The sequence below is a fragment of the Excalfactoria chinensis genome, chromosome 6, assembly GCF_039878825.1.
Source record: "Excalfactoria chinensis isolate bCotChi1 chromosome 6, bCotChi1.hap2, whole genome shotgun sequence".
NCBI lineage: Eukaryota > Metazoa > Chordata > Aves > Galliformes > Phasianidae > Excalfactoria > Excalfactoria chinensis.
In genome coordinates, this window is record NC_092830.1 from 24,280,929 (window position 1) to 24,308,272 (window position 27,344).

The 27,344-nt window shown below is 34.6% G+C and overlaps 1 protein-coding gene across 1 annotated transcript in view; it reads left to right on the top strand.

The window, feature by feature from the left end:
• The window catches only part of DNTT (DNA nucleotidylexotransferase), a 74,738-nt gene that overhangs the window by 17,193 nt on the left and 30,201 nt on the right, over positions 1-27,344 (top strand). Inside the window, exons 4-8 of the mRNA XM_072340127.1 lie at positions 959-1,129; positions 2,393-2,464; positions 5,023-5,146; positions 6,439-6,571; positions 26,921-27,023. Of these exons, the coding sequence (XP_072196228.1) occupies positions 959-1,129; positions 2,393-2,464; positions 5,023-5,146; positions 6,439-6,571; positions 26,921-27,023 (603 nt within the window). The remainder of the gene's footprint in view (positions 1-958; positions 1,130-2,392; positions 2,465-5,022; positions 5,147-6,438; positions 6,572-26,920; positions 27,024-27,344) is intronic.

Genomic DNA, 27,344 nt, shown 5'->3' on the forward strand with positions numbered 1-27,344 from the left:
CACCTGGTAGTAGTATGCACGTAGTATTTTGGATGTCCAGGGCCTGTGAATTTATTTTCTGATACAAAGCATGTTATTGCAACAATAAAATTCAAAGTAAAATGTAAGACTTTTAAAACAGTAGAAAGGTGAATTTAATTACTGTTTACTTACCTGAGGGTTGGAAAAATCCATTTAATCTTTTCCATTCATACTGTTCATTTTAGTCATTGTTTTAGTAATTCATCTGCTCTCTCCTGGTATCTGTATCACAGGATGATTACTCATGGTTATTCTTAAAACTTTTCTGACAAGCTTCTTGAAATACATCTCAGTGAAATGTAATTGCAGGCAGATGCACACTGACAGACACTTCTTTATTGTTTTGTAATGTCTTATTGGTTAAAGAATGAGCAGGAGTAAGCTGGAAGGCAGGAAGGATACTCAGCAGCTCGTAAATATAGCAGGATGTGTGGTGCTTTCAAGATTTGGATCAGCTTGCGACTCTTTAGAATCTGATGAGTAAGAATGGGATCTCCTGTTGGGATGCAAGACTGCCACGCAGGAGCTTCAGAAGGCTTCCTAATAGTGTTTGTTTGTGGTCTGTAATTAGCCTGTCCAGTGCCATCTGAATGATGCACAGGGTCATCCCTAAGCACGAGGTGTGGGATTTGTATGATATGTATTTTGAACAACCAGAACTCTCTGAAAATCTCAGAAGAAAGCACTTAATTTTGCAGCTTTGGAAGGCTTCATTAAGAACTCAGTCTTCCAGATTCTAGTCAGCTGGAAGCCTTCAGAAGTTTTTTTTATCTTAGAGTGATTATATAATGATGCTGAATTTTAGTGATGAACTCCATCTATTCACACTATTATAAATAAGTCTTTCTTTAATTAGCATACAAAGTAACCCTTCTAAGGAGTGTATTGAATAGCTTTCACTAACTTTGTTTCTACCCCACTCTTTCCCTTCTCCCAGGATGCCTTTGAGGTAATAGCAGAAAATTATGAATTCAAAGAAAATGAAATATTCTGCCTGGAATTTCTGAGAGCAGCTTCTGTGCTGAAATCTCTTCCATTTCCAGTAACAAGAATGAAAGATATACAGGGGTTGCCCTGTATGGGAGACAGAGTCAGAGATGTTATTGAGGTAACGTACCTCTGCATTCGCAGCCAGTTATTGTTTCAGATCTAATTTTAGAGGTCAAAGAATGCAGCATTGATATTTGTATGCATTTACTCAACTGTATATTTACTTTAGTAGCAATATGTTATCCTTGATACAAGGAATTCAGTGATTCCTTGAATCCTTTTATAATAACATAAAGTTCTGAAACAGAATGCATTCTCTTATGAATAAAAGTTAAATTATGAATAAATACAAACAAATAATGCAGTGTGAGAGTTGTATGCAATTTTTAAGGACCTGCTCTGATTTAAGCGTGATGGTTTAGTAGTAATATTATTGCTTATATAGCATCTACCCATGGGAACATCGCTTTTCTCACCTGAATGCTATATTGGAAATACAAATTTTGCCAAACTGGTAAATATTTTAGTACTTTAATGTTAAATCCTAACTTGCTCTAAATCACATCAGAGCCTTTTATCTAGATGAAGGATTAATTTTACATTCTTATAGGAACTGTGAGAATTCCCTGCATTTTTCTTTTATTCTTGGCCTTTTCAGGACCCCAAATCTCAGGTACTGTTATTGCAACAGGCGCTGATCAGTGTGTCTCCAGTGCCTGCAGAGGTCATTGCTGGGTACTGTGATACACTCTGTTTTCTGTTCTGCCTCACTCCACCAGTTAAGAATGTAGCCTCTGAAGAGCTTTTTGTACCTGCTTCCTGAGGGCTGGGAATTCAGTTATGACCCTACAGAAAGTAGAATGACTTGTTGTTATAAAAATGTCTTGGTTTTTTCATTATTATTTTTTGTTGTTGTTTTATTTTTTCCTCTTTTTATCAGAGAGATTGAGAAACCGTACATTCAAGAAAAAAAAAATCTGGTTTTAAAATACTTTTACTGTTAAGAGAAGGAAACTCAAGCAAATAATGAAATTTAATTTTCATAGAAACACAATGGTAGCTTACGATAAATATCTAATTTCTGGCTGTGAATTTATGAGCAAATAAGCAGTGTGAAATATATTCCATGGTCTCAGTTTCTACTTCATCTTTGAGTAAATATATGAGTAAATAAGTACTGTGAAATTCATTCTGTGGTCTCAGTTTCTCCTTCATCCTTCAGTAATTTTCTGTCTCAGAAAGGACTACAGCTTTTCAGCCTGATGGAATAAAACAATGTACTTGTTAAACTTGCTCTCAATGTTTCTACAGGTCGATAAGACTTTTCGTTAGATTATTTTATTACATCTTGATTTTAAAAATAATACTTTTATCTGTTTAGGAGATTATCGAAGAAGGAGAAAGTTCTAGGGCTAAAGATGTATTAAATGATGAACGATACAAATCATTTAAGGTAAATCTTTGAGGTTTGTTACTGTTGTTGAAAATTGAATATATTTCCTTCTGATTAGTAAATTCCTTACAACCTTCTGTTGTATAATTAAGAAACATCAAATATAAATAAAGAATAGATATTGAATAAAGAGAGCATGGAATAACTGTGAAATCAGCAACCTTTATAGTCAATATGATGCATGCATAGCTGCTCTTAAGCTTGAAGTGAGCAATTTCTTTTTTTCCTTAAAACATATTTAATGCATTCTCTTTGATTTATCTGTAATACAATGTTTGTTTTAGCATTACTCCCTCCCCTGTTGTGTTATTGCGATAGTACCATACCATTTCATTCTGGTATTAAGAGAATACCAGATGAAATAGATTATTCATATCTATTTTAATTCTCTTTTGTGTGTAGCAAAAGAAAGAGGCCTTGGTGATATTTCTTTGTCAGGCATCTTGTTGATTCAGTCATGGCCACATTTCTGCATAGTTACAGGAAATCTAGAAAATAAATACTGCAATTCCCATTTCTTAAATATTCTCCAATGGAAATACATATTTTCAATTTTATCTGAAGTTTTAATTTCTAAAAATATCCTCTGTGTTTTCAGAAAAAAAAAAAAAATCATAAGGGGAATAAAAGGAGTGGGGCTAGTTAATTCTGTATTATTTGCTTCAGCTATTTAAAGGCACTTCCATTCTTTCTGAATCATAACAGTGGTATGAAAGGACATTCAGATACAGTTATAATGATCAGAACAGAGGTGTAGTTTCTCATGTGTAGCAGGATTCAGGAACCAGAACTACTTATTAATGGTAGTAAAAATTGAAGATCAACAATTTTATATTGTACATCAGAGTTAAGGAAAATGTCTTTGGAGTGTAGAACAAAACCTGCAAGAGAATATGTTTTATGCCTTTTTTCATGTGCCGAATTACAAAAAAACAATGTGGATCTTTTTTTTTTTTTTTTTTTTTTTTTTTTTTTTTAAAGCTGAGTGCAACCTTGACCATTTGTCTAAACTGGCTGTGGCTAGTTTATCTCAACTATTTTTTTGAATGTGTATCTAGGCAAGTGAAGGTGAATCTCACAGTATTAGCAATTTCCTAATTTTCAGTTTTTAACATGATTCTAGTAACTATTGCTAATTACTCGTTATGACTTTAATGATCACGGTTGGTCACAATGTTGCAGTTGTTAATCCACAGAAATAAATTATGCAGTCTGTGTTTTAGATATAGGGTACATGAATGACATGGTCAGTTCTCCTCCTTATGGAAGTGTTGCAGAGAACAACTTGACAGAATTCACTTTTACCAGACGAAAATTGGAATTCCTGTGTATGCCACTGAAGAAGTGTTCTGCCTATTATACACTGCACTCAGCAGTGTCTTCAAATTGATAATGAATATTAATGGATTTTATTATGGAAGAAATACTTTTTTTTTTTTTTTTTTTTTTTTTTTTTTTTTTTTTTTCCCTAAAAATTTAAGCAGCAGCATTGAAGTCCACTTTCTTAAGTTCTCTCTCTCCATATTAATTAAGTTTCTTGGAATAGTTCTGAATCCAGTAGTAGGCCCTTTTGAGGAGGAAATATAGGCAGACAAATTAAAAGATAGTGATCAAAGCATTTAGAATCATTCTTTCATAAATGACCATGATTCAGACAAAGAATAGGTAATTTCATCCACTATGTTCAAAATGTATACTTAATATTACCCAAGATTTTAACTCTTTTCTTTAATTATTTCCAAAGAATTAGTATAATTAGAAAAACACAAAATAGCAAGGTTGGAATTCAGGGATTGTAGATTCAGTGGAAAATAGCAGCTATTCACATCTTGCATAGCTATTCTTTAAATTACATAAAAGAAACTACTGAGAGTTTCTGTACAGACAAAGTGAAGAAAAAGAGCATGCATTCAGCAGGGATGAGGGCTTTTCCTCATGTTTTCATACTGCTGTTTATCTGTGATGTTGATCTACTGCATACATCAATGGTTTACATCAGTGATAGCTTACCCTATATCTCGGGAGTGCAGTGATGCCACCTTCATGTGTGCAAGTGATATCTTGTAGTGCATAAAATACAAAAAAATAAATTGTAATTTCAGTCAAATTGGGTGAACAGAGTTGAGACACCTCCTAACATATAAAGTTGGTTTGAGGTTATCCAGCTACCTTATGATTCTGTTTGTACGTCTCAATTTCCAGGGAAACAAAGTTTTTTTTTTTTTTTTTTTTTTTTGAACCTCTGAGTGCATAGTTTAGCTAAATTACATAAAGATGCTGGGCGCTACCTTATTGTTGTGTAGATTTCACTTTAATGAGAACTACCTACACTTAAAAACAATTCTCTGCTGAATATAACTATACAAAGAAAGGAAGCTCTATCCGTGTATTTGCAGTACACTCTCTCCTTTTTTTTTTTTTTTTTTTTTTTTTTAAACTTCAGATTAGGATACAATCTGCCCACTCTTTTCACTGTGAAACCACCTTGTTAGCAACTCATTGATAATTTACTTCTCTTTCAGACATACCTGAAATGTGTTTTCTTTCACTGACTTTAGCAATTTACTTCAGTCTTTGGAGTGGGAGTCAAGACATCTGAGAAATGGTTCAGAATGGGTTTACGAACTGTGGAAGAGGTAAAAGCTGACAAGACTCTGAAGCTGTCAAAAATGCAGAAAGCAGGTAAGGTGCAAGTGCCATTAAAAACTCAGTATCTCTGTACTGTGACAATGTGAGAGAAGGAGGTGGTGGTAGCACAGTTCATTTGTGAGTTCAATTTCTTGACACAGAATCCTTTGAATATTAACTTATTAGATTAAAACAATATTTAGTATATTAGGACCCTCTAAAAATGATGTCATTCAATAGCTGTGAATGTGTTTTTTTAAATAACCTGCACAGGTACACAATGAAATGTTTCTATACACAAAACCATTAATGCATCATTATTGCACAGGCTGTGGAAAAAGAACTCCAACAATAGAAAAGAACAGAACTGCTTTTCAAGAGGTGGCCTGTGTTGTTCAGTGCAGCTCTACTCTAGTGACAAATTAAGATCTGTGATGAAATAATTGCCTTTATTGCCTTTATAATCCTAGTATATCTTCAGAGTTTCAACATAGATGAACAGTGTTGCTGGTCCAAAAAAAAAAAAAAAAAAAAAAAATTTGTGCCATTTTTTTTTGTGCCATTTCTCTAAGTAAAGGAACTCCTTTAAAGAAAAAAAAAATCCATTAAATTAAGAAAACAAAATATTACATTATCATCATGTCACTTAAATTTTGTAGCTTAGATTGGCATGCTCTTTCTTTTCTTTCTTCTTTTACTCATACGTTATCTCAGATTGTTGAAGAAAGCTGTAGAATTGGGCTCTTTTCATACAAGGACTTTGTTCAGACATGAAGAAAGCTGCAATATTTTACATACCCACTAATCCTCTGGGGCCATAATTGGGTAGGAGCCCATCATTTCAGGAAGAGTTCCCTTTAAAGTGGTACATACAGAAATGCCACTGATGGGAACTGGTAGGTAAGCAAGAATAATTCAGGTTCCTAATTCAGGATCTCATCAAGTGGGAACACATACTATTACTCCGACTGCTATGTTATTATAACTGCTGCTTGTAAGAACAATGAAATTTATAAAAATTACAACAATGAAGATGAACCAAGGAATAAACTTCTGCATGTGATTCCATCAAATCCAAGGTAGGAGGCTGACTGTAGGAATGGTGTGAAGATAGAAATCTGTTCCTTTACATAACATGTTCTAAAACAAACCTATAGATTCTGATTCACGGTCACATATTTCTTTATTTTTTTAATTAGCTAGGATTTCCTTGTCCTTAGTACAAATTAAGTGATTTGACTTCCTGGTGAGAGGTGACTATATATTTCACACTGGGCTTAAATAACACTACATAGATTCTGATGATTTCACAGAGTGATCAGCACTTTTTAACCTTTGATTTCCAGGGTTTCTCTACTATGAGGACCTTGTTAGCTGTGTATCTAAGGCAGAAGCGGATGCAGTAAGCTTGATTGTCAAGAATACTGTGTGTATGTTTCTACCAGATGCTTTAGTTACCATAACTGGTGGTTTCAGAAGGTGAGTGAAAACAAATGAGCTCACTTGTTTCATTTGGATATGCAGAAAATAATATCTTTGTCTCATAAATCAAAGAAACCCAGTGGAAAAGTATCAGAATTTGTGTTTTTGTTGTTGTTGTTTTGTTTGTTTAAAATTTTAATAGGAAAGCAATCTTTTGTTTTCCTAGGTTCTTCTTTATTATTACTGCTTGGTTTGTCAGAACAAAATCCATCTAAGACCAGCTTGCTAGAAAAATGATATTGAGATTACTTACTGTGCTTCAGCCTGTTTTTTTCTTTTTTGGTACATCTGAATTCCCAATGCGGAGTCTATTGTAAAGCATGCTTTAAACAATGATGCAATAGCTTTAGGGCTTTTTTGGGGGTAGCTTTGTCATGTGAGATTGAAATGCAGCTGGTAGTGTTTGAAGTATATGCTGCAGTAAGTACTGACTAAGCTGAATGTATTACAATCTTTGAATAGATAGGAAGGTCTTGGAGGATTTCTTTTTTTTTTTCTTTTTTTTTTTTTTTTCATTTTTTTCTTTCTGATTACTTCTCCTAAAGCTGTTCGGTTTGCTCTGTAAAACTAAACCTCTGGGACTGTTGCTCAGCACATAAATGACTTATTCCAGTACCTCCTGGAGAGTTTTCCTAAAGCTACACTGCAAAGTGGTGTGACTAGGAATTGCCTTTATTATTATTATTAAGTTTCTTGTTCTGAACTCAATCCCTTGATATGTCACTACTTAGAGCATGACATGTTCATAAAAAAGTACCTTAGTCCGTATATTAAATCTGCCACTTTTTAAAAATTTTATTTTGGTGGTATATCTTTGGCTCTACAGACACATGCTCATATATCAGAAAATGCGGAATTATGGATGGAATATGTGAAGTGTATTGTATTTACTAAGCTCTTGGTACTACGCTCCAGAGTTTGTTTTATCTGAGATAGGCATGTGGCCTCTGCATGAATTCCTTGATAAGTCTTGATAAAAGGCTTCATTTGACCTTGTCATATTGGGATCGTTCTAATAAAACTGTTCAGTAGCTACAGCAGGCAGCAGAAGTAGAAGCCAAAGCCCTTGATGTGACTCCAAATCTTTATAAGATTCTGAGAAATAAATATATTTCAAAGCTTATGACACTTTATTTTTTTTTTTTTTTTCTATTCTGCTCAAATTTAGGATTAAAATAGTACCAGACTTCAACTTACTTTAATTAATCTTGCAAATATTTCTTTCGTTAACATTTTAGACTAACCCAATAGCAGTTCCCTTGTTCCACTCACTGCCTGGTATTGTAGTATCTCTTTACATGCATAAGCTTAGCACCTAAATTTACTCAATATTTAGATGTATTTCCATGCTTTTTACACCAAAGCACAAACTGTAATAATGGCTGTACAAATAATGTAGTTTCTGATTGCTTTTTTTGTTGCAGTTATAAGAAGTAACATTTTATCTGCTGTTATTCCATTTTGTCTGAGACAAATCTGAGAGCTTTGAGACAGGTTGCTCACTGAAAATTTGAGCTGAGATAGTTGTTGGTGTGCTCTCTAATTTAAGCGCATCCTGGAAGAATCTAGCAGTTCTTCCAGTTTCAAAAACCTATTTCAAACTGCATCCAAACAACTTCATTTTATCACACTGCACAAAATAAAAATCACTCACCGGACTTTTGGTGAGATTTAGTAGAGAATTCACTAAATGATAATCTTGATTTGGACAGACAGTGGAGGACTCAGGTGATGATGCAACATTTAGTTCATCCAGACTAAAAGACAGATCATCTGCCTGTTGAGGAAGCTCATCTTCCTTTTCCATGCACTCAGCTCCAGCAGCTCCAGGCATTTCTTCAGAAGAGATTGGACATAATTCATGGGTGGAGTCATTCATGTATCTGTAGAAAATATAGTCCACACTGGATGAGGCTTTTCACCCAGAGATGCTGTAATCTCATCTGGTCTGTCCAAAAGCTTAGTAGAACAGTTTTACCATGCTGCACTCCAGAAGTTTAGAAATGTTTGTCCTTCAGACACTGGGGTGTCCTGAATAAAAATATTCTAAGACAGAAGCTGAGAATTCTTTCCAAATTAATGGCTTACCAAGCCAATTTAGAAGCAATCTATTGGAATAATTTAGTAACTTCATTTTGTCATTAGAACTTTCATTATTTTTCCCACTCATTTCATTTATTATTAGCAATGATGAACCATGAAGTAGAAACCAGTGAATAAGTTACTTAGGAGTTATATGTTATAAGTTATGTGGATTGATTATATGGTTGATTACTCACTACAGTTATTTCTCTCAAAATCTATCTCAGGAAGCTTTTCTGTTGATCTAAGCTTTTCACATGCCCTACTCTATTCTACTCAAACAATTGCCATTTTCAGAGGTTTATCAGGTTATAAGAAGGATGCTATTTAGTTGTAGCTATTCTTTCCAAAGCTTTTTCAAGGGCTGGGTCCAGAGCAGAAATGGCAGTGCCAGTGTGACAGTGGAGTTTTTACTTCATTGTCATAGACTCCCTTGGCTAGCCTTGCAGTTACAGGCAGGGATACCTTCCTCCAGACCAGGTTGCTCAGAGCCCTGTGCAGCCCATGCTTGAATGCTTCCAGGGAGGGGAGCATCTACAACCTCACTGAGGAACCAGTTCTAGTGTCTCACCGCCCTCACAGTAAAGATTTGCATACTAATATCAAGTCTAAATCTACCCTTTTTCAGTTTTAAACCCTTTCTCTTGTCCTGTCACCATATGCCCTCACAGAAAGCTCCTCCCCAACCTGTCTCTGTTTTTGAGATTGTCCTGGCCCCGATACAAGACCTTACACTTAGCCTTGTTGATCTTCATGAGGTTCACATGGACCCACTTCTGCCTGTCCCAGTCCCTCTGGATAGCATTCTTTCCCTCTATGGTGTCAGCTGCACTGCTCAATCCACATATCAATCCACATATGCAATTAATACAAAGTTAAATTTTATAGGACTTTAACTGGCTTGATAAGAAATAGCAGGTAGATTGCTTTACTGTATCCTATAAGAAGTTACATAAACTAGTGTACGAAAGAAAAATTCCAGTTGAGATGAGGTTGTTAAAGTAACTACATAGATCAATTTGGCCATTATCCATGGCAGAATTGCTCAGTTACAGAAAATCTTGCTGATAGATAAGGTAAGATATAAGAGTTTGAAAGTAGCTATAACAAAAGAAGAGTGAGCCAGAATAACTGAGACTCACTATGAGTAGATAATTTCTGGATGTAAGTGTATACACGTAGTTTTAAACATACATACTATGACTGCTTATGTGTAAAGAAAATGCAGAATGACATAACCACAGTGTTCAAAGAGATTTTCTCCTTTTTGCTTTTTTTATTTGCCCTTTAAGGTATTTTCAATAATTTTTGTTACGTAAGGGTCAAGGATTTGACAATTCTTGGTTTCTGAATTACATGCAAATATGTTCAGAATGCTTACTGCTGCATAAAATCAAAATGTTAATGTCTTTACTAAGTCAAATTAAATCTTAATGGCCGTGGTTTAATTTTTCTTTTAGTCCATTCATGTCCTTTAAATAGCATTGAATGTGATTCAGTTGTCTTCTAATATCACAGCTGACCTGAATAGCCTTTTCAATTAGCCTTATAGATGAAGCAGATCTGATAGATTTTAAATAAACAAAGATTTCACTTTATTGGTTAAATGTTGATATTCACAGCTCATTTAGCCTATCTACTGAGATGTAAAAGTCAAATGAACAACAATTTCTTTGTCCAGTGCTGGTGAAGATTTTGTGGAGATGAGACAGAAGGTATCACAGGAAAAAAATTAGCTAAAGTGCTGAATTCCATACTGAATTTATTCTGACACCTAGCAAATAATCTCTAAAATGTGTATGGTTATTCTATGTTTAGAAATTTACTATAGCTCATTGAAAAGCATCTTTTATGCTTCTGTAGCTGTGTAATTGTTCTTGTTTTTGGAAGACGGTTCCTCAAAACCTTCACTGTGTAAGAGAGGCTACCCACTGTGATAAAACCTTCACTGTATGTGGGGGCAAGCATGGGGAAGGAGGCCTTTGGGTTAAATGCTCAGCATGGGATACAACAAAAGCAGTCTAGGCTGTCTGCTATTTAAAAGAGCTGGGATGAGGAAGATTTGTACTGTAGATGTATCATTTCCATTTGCTTCGGTTGTCAAAGTGTAAGAGAATGTTAATGTCATCCACTAGAGAAGATTTCAGTCCTGACCTCAGTTTTGCCCTTTAGATGCTTGTAGGAATATCAAGTTATAAGCATGCACACAAGTACCTTGCTTCCTCCTGATGTGAAGTCCTAGCTCTGAAACAAATACCAATCTATCCTGATGGCTGGCTCATTAGAATCACCTAAGTGTAAAGAAGCAGTGACGGCTGTCAGTACAAATAATAGCAGTCTGAACTCCAAACTCCAGCTGTGTATTGCAGTGGCACTCTTTAAGATAATATGCTGTAAAGTATTCCAAAATGTTAAAACAGGTTTTCCATTATTTAGACAATTTTCTGTGTGTTTGCCAAAGTGAATGGTTTGAAGTTATGAGAAGACATTATACACCTACATATCGTTCCAGTGTACTTATAAGTATACTTAATAACCTATATTCTACTGATCATTCCCATTTTAATACAAGTAGCAGTAAAAATGATTGTGCTTTTATTAGATTAAATTTATTAGGTTAGGTTCATGTTAAAATTATTCAGCATGTTAGAACAACTGGCATATGCAGTACTAGTTACTTCTATTATAAGGAAAATAAAAGATGTAAATAACAAAATTCCAAGACGACTTATACAAAGAGGTACATTCTGGAAGGGAATGTCCTCTGCATTTTCTTGAACAGGTTTCTCCCAGATAGTGTCCTTTTTCAGGACACTCATTTATTAAATAAGTTCACAAATTGTCTTTTCCATGGGATACAGCATTGTGCTGATACAGTTTGAATAGGGTACCATTTTGTTTCAAAAAAATTCCAATCAGAACCAGTGTCCACAGGCACTGTTACTGTTACTGTCTAGAGATGGGGTGTGGAGAGGAGGCAGGTGTTGCATGTTACGGAGCATACTGATTGTGCTAAACTTGATTTATTAGTTTAATTTTATTATCTGAAAAATCTCTTTCCTATGCTAAAAGTGAATTGTTTCTCTTTGAATATTTTGGTTATTTGGGAGTACGTTAGTACAATATGCCATGTGGGCATAAAAGCTCTTCTGATTAAAAGGAAGTAGTACAAATAATTGGTACCCGATGTTACTATGAACAGAGATGTTATTCACAGACTGAATAAATTTAATTTTCAAAATCTGTAGTGAGAACAAAAAGTATCACTTTATAAGAAAATCTCATGCAAGATCAGTGACGATAACCTTAGAGCTACTCTGTAGCAGAGTTGTGTTATTTGTGTTGCAGTTAATTTGAAGTTCATAAAATTGTGCTCATATACAGTCTGCAAACTGTGGTCAGAGGTACAGAAACCTCTGTGAAGCAATGGCATTTGAAAAATCTTAATGCTATAGACCTCTAGGTTCAAGAAGGACTTCTGATAGTGGGGAGAGTGGAATGTATTCAGGGAAAAACGAAATAGGATGCTAAAAAGAAAAATAGATGTCAGAAAAAGTGACAACATAAGAGAAAACCATAAAAAACAGGGGTTAAAGCCAAGATGTGCATGACTTTGATGAGATGGGGTGTGTGGGTTGCTGGATAATTCTATTTCTTAGAGATTCCACTATAAAATAATTTCCTTGGGGTAGCTTGCTAGAAGAGATGCCTTCCAAAATCCCAGCAACTTGTGGTGGGGATGCAATGAAAGGGGACAGATAGTAATTAAAAAGTTGTTTAGAGCAATTGAAAATGATCCCTTCTCTTTCAGCAGACCACACAGACAACTTGGAGAAAATCTAGTTCACACTTAGAATCCTTAATGAGCTCATCCTTTAACCAAGTGGAGATGGTGGAAAATGCTCTATGTGGCCTCATTACCGTTTCTGAACTTTATTTTCTCACTTAGATCATGAAGGGTCCAAGTGCTAGTAAAAGCTGAAAGTTCTATTTTGGTATATGAACATTTGTCCAAAGAAGCAGGAAGATTTCTTTGAGATATACTGTTTATGGGACTTTGATTCACCTTTGGTTTATTCTGAGCTCTGCTTAGCAGTTCCTTTGTCATCATTTTTCCCCTTTGTGGCTGTCCCTAGGCTCTTGTCCATATGCACCTGAAGGATATAGGATGCTGCTTAGGAAAGCAGGAAAAGAAGACCTGCTACAACAGAGTAAATGTCTCAGTAACCAAGTCCAACATAGAGTCTCTGAGGAAGTCTGGCAAATCAAGTTCAAATGCTGAATGCTTTTTTTTTTTTTTTTTTTTTTTTTTTTTTTTGCCTTCTTTGACTTCTCTGAATGAGTGCTTGGTGCATGTGTTGTGCTCTAAAGTTCCTGTGCAAATGTGACAGCAACTAGAAAGATCCCACTGAATTTTGTCTCTTCTCTGTTCTTGCGGCATGGATCTTTGTAAGATCGAGAGACCTGCAGAAGAAACTGATACTTTCGTTCAACAGAAATCAGACAAAAACTGCCAGCTGTCCCACGCTAAGTTCCCAGCAATAAAACATAGCAGTTTTAATTTGTAGCACTAAATAAGAGATTTCAAAAGAAGCAGTCTTAATGATGCTTAGTTTGCAATCAGATGTATAGATTTAACAGAAAGCAAGTGTCTATCTATTTATTTATGTATTCACTTACTTTGACAACAGTACTTAAGCATCTGTTCTGCTTATAAAAGCTGGAGTGTGCCCCTAAGCAGTTCAGGACAGAAGTGAAAACAATTTATTATGTTTTGTCTTTGTGGTTCTCCTTCAATGGGCATTCCTTACACAGAGAGCTTTCTGTTGCATCATATGTCTCCAAGTATATTGTTCAAATGGTAAGATATTTCGATTTATTAGTATGTTTTACTCATTAATGTCTGAAGGCACATATACTAGAGATGAAGTTGTTCAGAATATTTTGGTCTTTGTTAGTGAGAAGTTACTAAACTGACTAATGTTGTGCTATGATTCACTGTTTGTCAAAGAGATTTGGCAGCCTTAGATGCCAGGCAGGTCAGTGTTTGCAGGATCAAATGCCTGTTGTTAGGAGTAAAGAGATTAGAACATGGTTCTAATTAAAATATGTAATATGCTGCATTGTTTTTACTATGATTTTATTCCTAGAAAGCTGGCTTGAGAGCAGGCTATTTGTAGCACAGCCTACTCACTGCATGTTTACTGCTTGGTAGAAGTCAAAATTTATTGAAGACTGATTAGCTTCTGTGAAGACAGCTGACAGCACAAAGAATGACGTTTTCCTGACAGATAATCGTGAGGAAAGGTGCAAGCATCAGTGACCTTGTATTATGCTTAGAGCAACCAGAGGGTATGTTTCACAGATCCCCGTGAGCAAGAACAGCCCTAACACTGTAATTAAGTGTGACATGATCATGCTAGTAGTGTGTGGATATGATAATGAGGAGGTAACTGCTGGCAAAATGTTTTTGGTTAGGATGTGAGTCAGAAAAGACATTTTCTACATGTCATGTAACAAGGATAAGATTAAAAAGGTTAAAAATAAATCATATAGGAAATGTCTGCTACAGGAGGTAGTCAGAAATAGTCCTTTTTGTTGCTTTTAATTTGAGGATGGTGGAATTTATCATGAATTGTTGCTATGTTGTGGGGGAGTTGCATGGATATGTATCAGGATATATTATAGAAGAATGAAAAAATCTGCACTAAATAGAGAGCAGCAGAACCTGATAAGATAGGCTCAATTATACTCAATGGCTATGATAGACATTTTGTAGAATTCATAAAGAATTATTGTGGAGAAGAAAGCAAAAGCCATTGAAACCTAATGAAATGTCTCTTAGATGCAAGTTTTTAAAATCTTAGTTTACAAACTAATAACCTCATAAATTATTTCATAAAATAATAGCCTTAAATCTTTTATTTTACGTTAATAGTCAAAGTGCAGAAAATGTGTTTTGTTTTGGCATCTTATATCTAGACGTAGTTCAAGTGAGTAATCAGAGCAAATACTCTTTGTTACTTGATCCCATTGTATAGGTTCCTGCATCCAGTTGCCTGCAGATTGTCTGCATTGGTGACAATATCCTCATCAAACTGTAATGAAATGTCTCAGTATTGGTTTTGTACTGTATGTTTGTGTCTCTAGTATTAAGAGTACTGCATCCCAAATCAGTAAATGTCATTTAAATATCATAAATTAAATCTGAAAACTTATTGATATCTTCTATTTAAAATGTCAGTGAGAGTCTTAGCCTTGATCTCAGTTGTATCATAACAGGAAAAAAAAAAAAAAAAAGGTGTTTTTTTTATGTGAATGATGATTTGCATGGCAAGAAGTAGTGGCCCAGGAAATATATCTTCATATTTCACCTAAAGAAATAGACAAATATAGTTACAGTCTGAACATGAAGACACTCTCAGGGTGTCCTGTTGTTTTGGGCTTACTGCAACCCAGTGCAGATTTAAAAAGATTATATTCAGAAAGAAATCAGATCAAATTTTTTAGAGAAATATGACATGACTGACTCTTTCAGAGAGTCTCTACAAATATGTGGGTAGAACTCTATGATGTCTGGATCAGGAAAAAGGCCGCAGAGAGAACTCTCAAAAGGTTTATACAGAATACCTCATTGACATAGTTTAGGAGTTAAAAAACTTGGTTAAGAATAATCACAGAAGATTTCAGTTTAGTATTAGATCAACTAAGCCTTGAAGCAGAGCAAGGGACTTTTATAAAGGAGAGTAACAAGATTTCACTGTGGTGCGATTTATTTAAGGTAGGAGGTAGATTTAATGACAGCCTTCTTTGCACTTTAAAAGAGTTTTCCAGTATGCTTATACTTTAAGAGTATATTAGTAACCTTTCTCTGCGGAGATGGAGTATTCCTTTGTTCCTTTGCCTCTGCTCTTTAAATGGTTTTCTAAAATGGAATAACCTCCTTCAGCCCAAAAAGTATAACCGTTTCAGCTCCAGGAAACTGCTGACTGATACAGTGAAATCACACAATGTGGCTATCTTGGCAAAACACTGATGCAGACCAGCTGACAAGTTTTTAATTTCAGTTTATATTTGAAAAAATTATGGGGAAATAAGCATATTTGTTGTATTTCTTGATTCTGGTGTAAAGTATGTTCCCTTAAATTGTAAATATTGTTTTTTTGTGTGGATTTTATTTTTTCCTGTAACAGTTCATTTTTCTAAATTAATCCCAAAGGTTAAGAATAAGCTCTGCTTTCCTCAGTCCAAATTAGTAGATTACACAGTCCAAATTATGTCTCAAAAGACAGCTAGTTCATTTTCTCTAGATGGTTCCCATGTACCTTACTTGCAACAGGAATATGTAAGTGTAGTTATAGAAAATGTCAGCCTGAAAATAACAAACTGTTCACTTGAAAATTTCTAGGAAGATAGCAGAGTCATTAAAACCAAAGTTGTACTTCATATGCAACAGGTTTACACTTTGTGTAATATTTTTTCAGAAGTACTTTTGTAATCATTTTCATGATAGACAGGAAGTCTAGACTCAACCTCATCAGCCTGTGGCTGTATATACTATGATAATACTATTCAAATTTTAAATTAACAGATATTTTGTGCCATTATATGGAATGGATTATTAAAATACCTTAAAACAATCACAACTAAGTGGAATTTGACTTCATGAATTAGGTTGTCCTGTCTTTGAGACTGATTCACATACATGAACAATTACTCGAACCCAACAGCAATCGTATTACTAGCTCAAACAGAAGTCTCAGTCTTATTTTACTTTAGGAGTTGGAATGGGGTGAGATGTTACTGTCATTTTTTTATTTTATTTTTCTCCTTGAGGTGGATGCAAGTAATTTATTTCTCAGTTCAAGGAATTTTAATAGAAAATCTGTCATGTTTATATAACTTCCAGTACAGCTGAGCAGGAAGCACATAGAAACCTTTCTTTTTATGGTGGGTTGATTCTATAGAATTTTCCATCACTTCCAAATAAGTGAAATCCAGGCTTAACATCTATTATAATTCAGACATCCTGAAAATAAGCTCATTTCCTTCCTAAGTACTAATATTTGTCTTTTAAATCATGCAAAGTGAACATTTTGATTTTTGGAAATGCCAAAGCAGTCATGCATAGTAAAGAACATTTTGACAAAAGTTTATGTAACAAAGGAGTAAAAGGAGTATAGCAAAGGTAAGTAATCCATTTGAAACTCTTGAGGGAGTTAGCTAGAGAGAATCAAACTCGTGTGGATTTGAAAGCAGAATTTTAATTCAAACAACCAGAAGTTCGACACAACAAAAATATTGAGATAAAACTTTGTTAATTTTCTTATAGTGACATTATAACACCCTTTTTCTTTCTTCTTTCAAAAGAATATATAATGTCTTAAAAATTATATGTCTTAATGATAAGATTCTAGGTAAATAGCCAATTCTGTTTTAGACAATGAAATCTAAACTAGTAAATGGAAATTTCCTTAGTTGCAAAATCATTTATTTCCTGTTAAAAAAAATAAATAAATACGACAGATAGCTTCATAAATGCATTTTTTAAAATATACAGCTTTTGTAATTAATATTACAGACTGTTGTCTACTTATTTCAGTAAATAATTTGAATGCAGCTGACCTTTCTGTTTTCCTTCCTGAATTATTAATGATTCTGGATGTCACTGGATTATTGTTCTAGCAATATATATATTGTTTAGCTGAGGTTTGAGTTTGCAGTTTGCAGCTAATGCTATTTAAAATGTGTCACCTCAGTAGATTGTGTAACAGCTGAGATGGAAACAAACAAACAACAACAACAACAAAAACACCAAACAAAGAAAATTTTATGACTTACAAACCCAGAATATCAATGTATTCTGTCTGTTTGATTCCACCTGCAGGCAGTTGGAGTGCATGTGCTATCTATAGCCAGCCTGATTTCCCACATCTAAATACATTATGATGGTAAATTCAACTTTGTGGCAGAACACCATGAAAAAGTGAATGTAGCACTTGAATCAGAGCAGTATCTCTATACAATAGTCAATCCACATCTGGAAGATTCCAACTATCCCAGATTTTGGGACCTTGTCCTGAGAAGTGCAAAACATCTATCTCCAAAGAAGTCAGGGAGCATAAATGTTCACATATGTTCATTCTGAATTCTTCTTGAGGAAGACCAGATGAAGTCCTAAAAATCTCAGTGCTGCCTTTTAATTATCTCATGTTTCTTGGCAGAGAGAGGGAGAAGTCATTTCCTTTACATTATTATCATTATTATTTTTTAAAAAAGGTCATAGTGTTCTTGGAGACAAGTAGTGTTTTGGGGTACACTAATCTCTTTGTTGTATTCCTTATAAGACGAAGTAGTTTTATTTCCTTGGTTCTCAGTCTGCATAATTCCAGTCTTTAAGCCTTTGAATTAAGCCAGAAGACACTAGGTATTTCAAGGTATCTAAGAAAGCCTAGTGTGCACCTTCTCCTTAATACTTCATACGTATCGGAATTCCATTTTCCTACTTCAGATACCAGAATAATTAAAATTTTCTGTTCTTGGTAACCAAAGTTACTGTATTTCTGCCATAGAGAGTTGCTGCATGTTGTCATAGAAAATGGTGACAGTGGAATTTGCACTTGCAAACTAGATTGATGGCTTAAGACTAAAGCGTCATCTCTATGCCCTTAGCTTTGAGCAGAATATATGAACTCTCAAAACCACATCAGTGAATATGTTTTTCAAATAGTTGAAAGGGTTTTGCTTCAGCATTGATTTATGCATGCAGGAAGTTTCTATGATGTCATTTAAAATTCTTGATTGGAATGGAGTATAATTTAAAGGAATTGCCAAGAAAGCAACAACAAAAATTAAGCAAGGCATTTTATTACTTTAAAAAAATTGTGACAGATTAGTATGGTACATTTCATAAGCTTTAAAAGTTTGAAACTGTATGGAGAGCTTCCAGGTACATTTGCAATATTTACATAAATTGAGACAGCACTCTTGGTGAATCAAAGCTTTAAGCATAGCTTTGTTTTGGTTGGTGAATTTATGTGAAATACAGAATTCAGGCAGTCTAGAGCTGTTAGTCGCAAGAAGTGTTGTGCACAAGCCAGAGACAAATATTCATCATCAGGGTATAATTGATGACAACCACATTCAGATGTTTGTGTTGCTGAAAGCTGGAAGACAGTTGTGTCATTTAAGTAGTACAACTGTTAAAAAACCTAGAAATAGCCATACTTTCTAATTAAGAAGCAAATCGTTAAATTCTTGCGTGGCCATTCACATATTTTGCAGCCTCTCAGGAGTAACAAAGCTGGTATGGACTGGGTTTGTAATCAGTGTCACTATTCATCATATTAAGTCACCTTTAATACAGATGATGTGTTGTAGCTTAATGATATCAGTGGATAATTTGCTTTTAGTAATACAATAAGTTATTTAAGTCTTTCAGCGAATAACCATTCTTTGTATTCTTTTTTTTCCTTTTTTTTTTTTTTTTTTTTTTTTTTCTCCTTACTGTGAGAAAGTAACATCAAATATCTGCTAAAGTAAACTTGAAAAAAGACATCAACACGACATGAAGAGGAGTACCCAGGTGTCTTGTGTTCTGAGGAATATTGTCTATGGGTCAGAAAATTAAAAGGCACACACAGTCAGGCATAGCATACACTTGGTCTTTGAAAGTGTATTTAATGAGAGATCAGGCACATGTTGCTATACTTCTTTGAGGCAGTGTAGTCACTGAGGGTGAAATTAGATTTTATGTAAGATTTAACTGGTACTGCACAGGTTTTGCACTAAGCCTCCATGCCTCTGTGATTTTTTACCTGTCAGACCCCAACTCACAGAAATATGCCAAGATGTGATCCATTCTGCTACAGTGGGTGACGCATTACCCCAAGCTGAGACAAGAAAGATGATCACAATTAATGCATTGTCTGTGTTGTTAGGTGTTTCCTAAAGTTCTCTTTGGACAGCAGATAATAATGCTCCATAGCATTCATATCCTGCTGAATAAAGAGAAGTGAAAGTGCTGGTTTTGTGTATGCTATATTAAAACTATATTCCCTTATGTTTTATAAATAAACTTTCTGCTCCTAGAGTGAAAAGGATTTTTCCACAGCTGCTTCAGCACAGAGTTGAATTGACTTCAAAAATAAAATAAATGGCTTCCACAGCTATAGAAAATAGAGTTCTGCCTCTGATTAATTAGAATTAGTTATACACTGGGCAAGAAAAGTAACATTTTAATGAAGTGTCCATCCTCACATAATCCAAAGAGGACACCTGTTAACCTTTGCCAAATACTTAACACAGCTCAGCTGAGTCTGTGTTGGACAACTTGCCTGTGTGAAAAAGCTTCTAAATACTATCTTTGTCAATTTAAACCTTTGTAGAACAAAAACCTGATTTGTAGCTGTCCAGGAGAATACTGGCTCAGTTTCTGTTGTTTTCATTTTGGAGGCAGCCTAATCCAAAATTACTTTATTCATAAATTGATGTAAAAATAATTCTTCAGAATGAGCTACAATGCTTTATTTTGTAAGAAAAGCTACAGCATTCTGTTTTTACCGGAAAATTGCCTACAAGGAAGTCATAGTATACCTCATAACTGTATGTTATTTTTTTAGTTAGATGTATTGTGAAGTCAAATTTGCTTTTAATTGTCATTGCTGGTGGCAGAATTTATTTCAGTTAATTTGATTTGATTATTGCCATTTCAGCCATTAATCAGCATCCTATTAAAACATCTTACAGCTATTAACTAAGCCTCCAAGGAGCCCTGTGATGTACAACCAGGGAAAAATTATCCCTGAGGACAGAGGTTCCAACATTTTATTTTGATACTGAACACAGCATTTGGGTCAGCTTGGGTTTAGATCTAAAATATTGAAATCATTTTTCTCTTCAGTCCACCATGGTGTCTGAAATGTCAGGCACTCAAATCAGAATACAGATGTAAAATGTATGTGTAACTACCCCAAGCTGTGGGTAATCTTACTACCTCTCCACTTTGGTGGAAGATGTACACTGTGACTTCCGACTCATCAAATTCGATGAACTATAAAATGAAATATTGCCACTAGTGTCTTCTGCAGTCTTGCATCTCTGTCACATAAGATGGAAGTATAAAGATCATGAGCCTAGAGAGCAAAATAAGTTGTTGGTAGAGTTTGACATGGTCAAGTGCCCTTAGTTTATTCTGGCTGAATGCTTCTCTTCCACCCTCCTTCTGCTGACAAAGTAATGGGTTCACGTTGCAAGTTAGACCTGTGAACAGTTACTCTCTGCATTCTGTTTTCTCTGTGTCAGTGTTTTTGGACTGTTAACTTTGGTTGAGCTGCTTTTGCACTTCAGTGAGCATTTCTTTTCTTGCTATCTGTTCTATATGTATGTGAATCAGTGTTGCACTGACACTTGAATCTAAACGCTGTTTTGAAAACGTGAAGCTGACCTGAATATTAAGAACTAAAGCTAAAGCTGACTGTGATTTTAAGAGCAGTTCATGTGGGGCATACTGGGTTCACTTATGATAGCAACTGGCTAATATCATTTATTCAGGCTGTTGATACTCTGTATAGTATTGATCAGAATACATAATAGAGAGTTTATGAGGAAAAAACCTCAAACAAATGTTACAGCATTTTCTTGTAAACAGGAAGAACATTTCTGTCACAAAAAAGACAATTTTAAAACTTTTCTTTAGCTGTTTACCCAGATTTTGTTGTTGCAAATGCTCAGAAACATTGTCATTTCTTCTATTCAGCAAAATCTTTCACCATGAAATCACCATTGCAGAAGCCCTTTTACAGATCTGCTTCTATTCTATTCCTCAGAACTGTGTTATCTATATACCTCACAGAGGTCAATGACCCTTTGCATCCATGATGCCGACTCTAGGTCCAGATTTCAGTTCTGAAAAATATCTCAGAAGGCAGTGTATTGCAATAATTTCTAATTATTCTAATTATTAATATTCAGTAAATTAACTTATGTAAAATCTGTCAGTTTTATTTATTAATCTACTTTGAATTTTTTTAATTAAACTGCTTGTAACTTACCCCTGAATGGGAGCACTAGCGTAGTTGTTCATAATGGCATTAAAATCTGTAGTGTTTCATTCAAGAAAAACTCATGAATGTTATTTCTGATTACTTTGTAATGAACTGATTTTTTTCATTCTTCTCAATTTTAAGCTGTCCAGGATGTTACCTTTAGTGTCCTAGTGTTTGTTTGTTTTTTTTTTTCCCTTATGGTGGGGTTCACCAGAAGAGCATAGCTATTTGTAGTTTGAATGAAAATAATTCAGAATTGTTTTCATATCTGACTGTAAGAAATTATTCTTCTCTGGTTTCATGTCTCATCAAAGTCTGCTTAATAAGCAAACTCACAAACATGCAAAGTACCCAGGATTTGGAATTTCTTTCCCTCCTTTTCTGAGAAAGCTTATGCTGGTGGAAGACTGGTAGTGGTACCTTAAGCAGGTCTGTGGTTAATAGAGACGGAATTACCATGCTATTTCCCTGTGGTCAAACTCAGTTTATACCGCACAGAAATTTGTTGTTACAGTGGGAGTTTGATCAGACCCAATGCAGAGGATGCCTCCCTAGTGTAAAAATATGACATAAATATTGGAAGAGTCAGAAATATTTGAACTGTGTATGTGTGGGTGTTTCAATATAGCTGTACTTGTATGTTTGACTATGCATGCATGCTAATAATAATGTACATCTCCCTGAGGATCATATATTTTTATGGTACATATGTTTGCTATGTCTTAAAGAGGTGATCGTACTTCTTATCCTAGGTCTCTCTGCTACCTAAGCAAAAGTTCATTGTGCTGTTCTGTAGTTTGTTCTTGCAGCTATGTATAATGTTCTGCAACATTTAATTCCTTTTCCATTGTTGCACAACCGTTGCTTCAGCAATTTCATTTGGTCTTCCTAGATGTTTATGCATGTTGCTCATCTAAATTCAAGGAAATATTCAAATGGACTCACATTTTCAAATCACCCGGGAATGTCTGTTTAGAAGCTGTCCTCACTGCATTTTCCAAAACAAGAATGCAAAGACAGCACTCAGTTTAACATACAATGAATTCCTGTATTTCTTCCTATTTATAGGAAGAATATATATATATATATATATATATCCTTTATTTATAAAGGATTTGTCTTAGTTTTCAGATTTGGCTTTCAGCATTTGTCCAGTGTCCAGCTTGTTCTATGGATGAATTTCATCTGGATTCCTTTTGAACTCAGCTCTTTAGAAGAAAGGGAGATTTATAACTCATGATATTTTGTTTACACTCTTCATACACAATCTACTACATGTAGTACTGATTCGAGTTTTTTTACTGATTTTCCTGTTCTTCTGTACCAAAATGTGTTTAAATACTAAAATGATCAAGGAAGTAAGAGTTTAAAATTTTTACCACTTTTACTGGTTGCATAGAAGTCCCCAGTGACCTGTATTTTTGCTATCTTTCCCAATAGCCATCATTTTTCACACAGCTATTTTGAAGCAGTAGATTTTTGCTTATTCAGTGTAAATGCTGCAATTCAGACAGGTAAAACATCCATTAATATTTTTAATATTATTTCAATCTACTAAATCTGATAGTTAATATTATTGGGAATTTTCTGTTTATTTAATAAATATAATCCAGTTCCATCATAGAGTCATTAAGGCTGGAAAAGACCTCTAAGGTCATCAGATCATCACAATGCAGAGACTATAAAATCAAGCTAGGAGGTTCCAGGTTGAACAGAAATACCTGTATGTGAGTATTCTTGTATTCTTCCTTGGCATTTCTGTGGGCTCCAAGCAAATATACGAGAGTGAGATCATAGTAACAGAGCACAAAATAATGTGGGGGGGGGGGGGGGGGGGGGGGGGGGGGGGGAAAGAGAGAGAGAGAGAGAGAGGAAAAGCATATTAAGCATATTGTAGGTCAATATGACAAGAACCTGACAGGGAACTGAGGACAGAATATACCGGTAAATGGTAACTGCTGGAAGTACTGCTGTAAGCAGATATTGGAGATACCATCTGACCACAGTTGAAGAAATGAGCTGCTACTGCAGGTGGTTTTCACAACTGAAAGGAGCAGATATAGAAAGTGGTGGTGAACAAACTGCAGCATTTTGAAGAAGACATTTCTTTCCTTGGTTTGCAGGCAAGGCTGCAACACTGTGATGTAATTTTTCTATGCTTAACATAGCATCAATAGTAAAGGCAATAATAAATCATTGTTATTCCAGGTCCTTCCAGAGGTATTGTGCTTCCTGTGATTTTTCTTTGATGCTTATGTTTCCAAGAAAATACTGAGCATGAAATGCAGTTATTCTTATGAACACAGGCTGTTGATGTTCGTTTTCTACTTCACATGCTTCAAGGACTTGCAAGGTTAAGAAAAGACTGCACTTTTAAGTAATGCAAGAAGACATGAGAATAAGGCATCTTCTTGAACACTTTATAAGCTCAAAGCTTTCTAATTGATTTTCTGGGTTTTGACACACTACTCGTTGCTCTATAAAAGGTGCTTCAAGCTCTTCCAATAGGAAAGCTTTGTTAGTGGTAGAGAAATGTCTGTCTGTCTTTCTTCAGCAAAAACCAGTTTATCAGATTTTCTACCGGTATTGGTTAGCTGCTGTAGAATGTCCTGAGGTTTCAAAATACTCTGCATACATAGTGCTCCAAAGTTTGATTTGAGGATCAGATATCAGCACCATAGTATTTAACTCAAGTTCTTTATTATATCAGGGTATACAGTTTGCTTCAACTTCAGTAAAACTTGGCATGCATATGGAGATAATTGTTGATAAACATATACGTATGCTTTTTGAGCTTGGACAGAGGAGCTTGGCTCTATCTGATCCTAAATGCTCTTTTCATGATTTTACATGTATCCGTGGCCATATGTTTATATACATAAATACAAAAATATACAAACTTATACAAAAATAGTATATGCGAGGAAAAGCTCTACTCTGTTGTAGTCAATGACCATGTCCCCTTCAAATTCATCAGAACGAAGGTCTAAACCAACATGCAATTTTCTACACAACTTACAAGCCATGAGTAGTATATTTTGTTTGCAGACGACACCAAGTTGGGAGGGAGTGTTGGACTGCCTGAGGAGAGAAATATGAAATATGGTTGACAGTAACAGTGATTTTATATTGCATGGTTTTGAATCAGTTCTAAATATTGTAACTTCAGCTCTCTGTTCTGCAGAATAGATGGCAAGTTGGACACCTTGGGTTTATTACAGCCTGCTTAAGGCAGGCAGCTGTAGACAAGATTAAAATATGCATGTATTGCATATATGTTGAGTACCAGAGGAAGAATTAGGAATCAACTCCTGATTCCCTCAGTTTTCAAGTTCTTTTGATTATTGTCCTTTATAATAATTTAGGCAAGTTTTCTTATACCACTTTCTGCATCTTTGAGATAGGAACATGAAGATTCTTCCCTTTGAAAAAAAATAAATAAAAAAAATTGAGATGCTAAATAAAAAGTGCTATGTAAGAATTTTGAATTATTATGGTAATATATGAGATAATGAATGTCATCCTACAGAAACATCTTAGAAATTGTTACTTGGAATACTGACTTCACGAGTTTGAATTGCTGTTCAGATTCTAAGGCTAGACTGATGCTTTGTTTGAAACTTCTTTTGAAATCATTTCCACCTCTTTAAGCAGTTTTGACTTTGCTGCAGACGTGGCACAATAGTTTCATTATAGTGAGTTAGACTGCTTGTCAAATGTGAAACCTAGGTTTTCATTTCCTTATATTTTGCTGCTAACACTGTTCTACTATCCATCAGTTGGATGATTTCTGTCACATAAATGGTAGTAGACATCTGCCAATCAGTTCTATTCCTACAGACTTCCAAGTCTAAGAAATCAAGTTCAGTTTTATACACCACTTCAAGAGAAGGAATCATTTCAGTAAATACAAAGTAGCGAATATTTTGTTTTGGATAGTTCCAACTTTCACTCTTTGTGTAACAGTTTACAACTTCTCTGATACTGGAAACAAAATTGAACTGAAACATATCTGAGCTATGACATCACTTACCCTTGTGAATAGCTTCACAAGCAGGCTTTCTAAGTAACATAGCAGATTTTGGAGCTATGCTAAGTTCAAGTGCTACTACTTCAGATTCTATCTGTCTACTCCATCTCCTGCATACTGCACCTATTTTCAGAAACATCTGCTCTACAGAAGTGACTCTGCTTTCTCCATAGGCTGGCCTGATTACAGCCAATAAATGTGTGCACTGTCCTTATTGCAATTTTTCAAACACAATGAATAGTTTGTATTGGTCCTGCAGTCCTCAGATATTCTGCGATCCAGGATAAATTTTAAGTCTTTCTCAAGTATGCTATGATTCTGAAAGAAAACAATCCAGATAGTTTGCTATTTCCTGTTTTCCAGTGATAACTGCATCTTATTACGATTTATACATAACATTATTTTTAACTAGATGAAAAGCAAGTTGAATGTCTAGATTTAAATCTGGGAAAGAAAGGTTATGACATCATTTTTCTTTAAGAGCATTTATGATTAAACTGTGCATATGGATATAATTCTAAATTCCTATTAAGTCTGGTAAAAGGCCTTAGTCACATTAGGGCTGAATTGTTCTAAGAAAAAAAACCCCCAAAAAAGGACAATTGAATAATAAAAATTCAAACCAAGATCAATCCCTGCAAAACGCAACATTATACTTAGAAGAGAAGAAATCTAAAATATTCAGGGATTATACCTTTATACCTGTCATTAAAAAAAAAAAAAAAAAAAAAAAATCACTCTTTTTGCATTAAAATGTGCATCAAAAGCAAAATAAGAATGTTTAAGACTGCATTGTTTAGATTGGCAAGTTTTTTCAGCTGTTAGTATTCTGGATTCCTAAGATATATTATGGTATTTTGACTATGATTTATTTTTTTTTTTTTTTTTTTTTTTTTTTTTTTTTTTTTTCCAGCAATGATTGAAACTTTTGCTTCTGAGAGTTAAGGGGAAGAAAGAGATTTAAGATCATTAAATAGATCTGCAGTATCTAATTGAACAGCAGAGAAAATGCATCAAAACTTTAAATTATTATTTAACAGAGAAAACTGATAGAGACCTGATAAAAGAAAGAGAAGATTCAATTTTGATTGTGTTTCAGGAAAAGTATACATATATTCTCTTTGAAAGTAGTGTGAAATTCAACAAGAATTTAGCTCTTTTATTCTTCTTGTTATTTATTGCTTTCAGGGGTAAGAAGATTGGGCATGATATTGATTTTTTGATCACCAGTCCAGGACAAAGAGAAGATGATGAACTTCTGCATAAGGTTGTTAACTTATGGAAAAAGCAGGTATGAACATAATAACATTTAGCTATATATACATATGTGTGTGTGTGTTCTAAAAGCACTGAATTAAGCCTATGCAGTACTTAAGTTGGCTCTTTATCCCATATTATTTCACTGTTTTGAAATCTGATGTTACTCTAGGTGTTTATTAATCACGATTATCTAGATATGTCCTTCAGCTCAGAATGTTGCAGTTGAAGGCTATATCAGGGGTACTCTACACTGTTATATCTTCCCATAAGAATCTGAAGTTGGTCAGAGGTAAGAAGTTAGGCTACATGGAGGTTTGGGTGGCACAGTAAAACTGTTCTTATACTTCAAAAA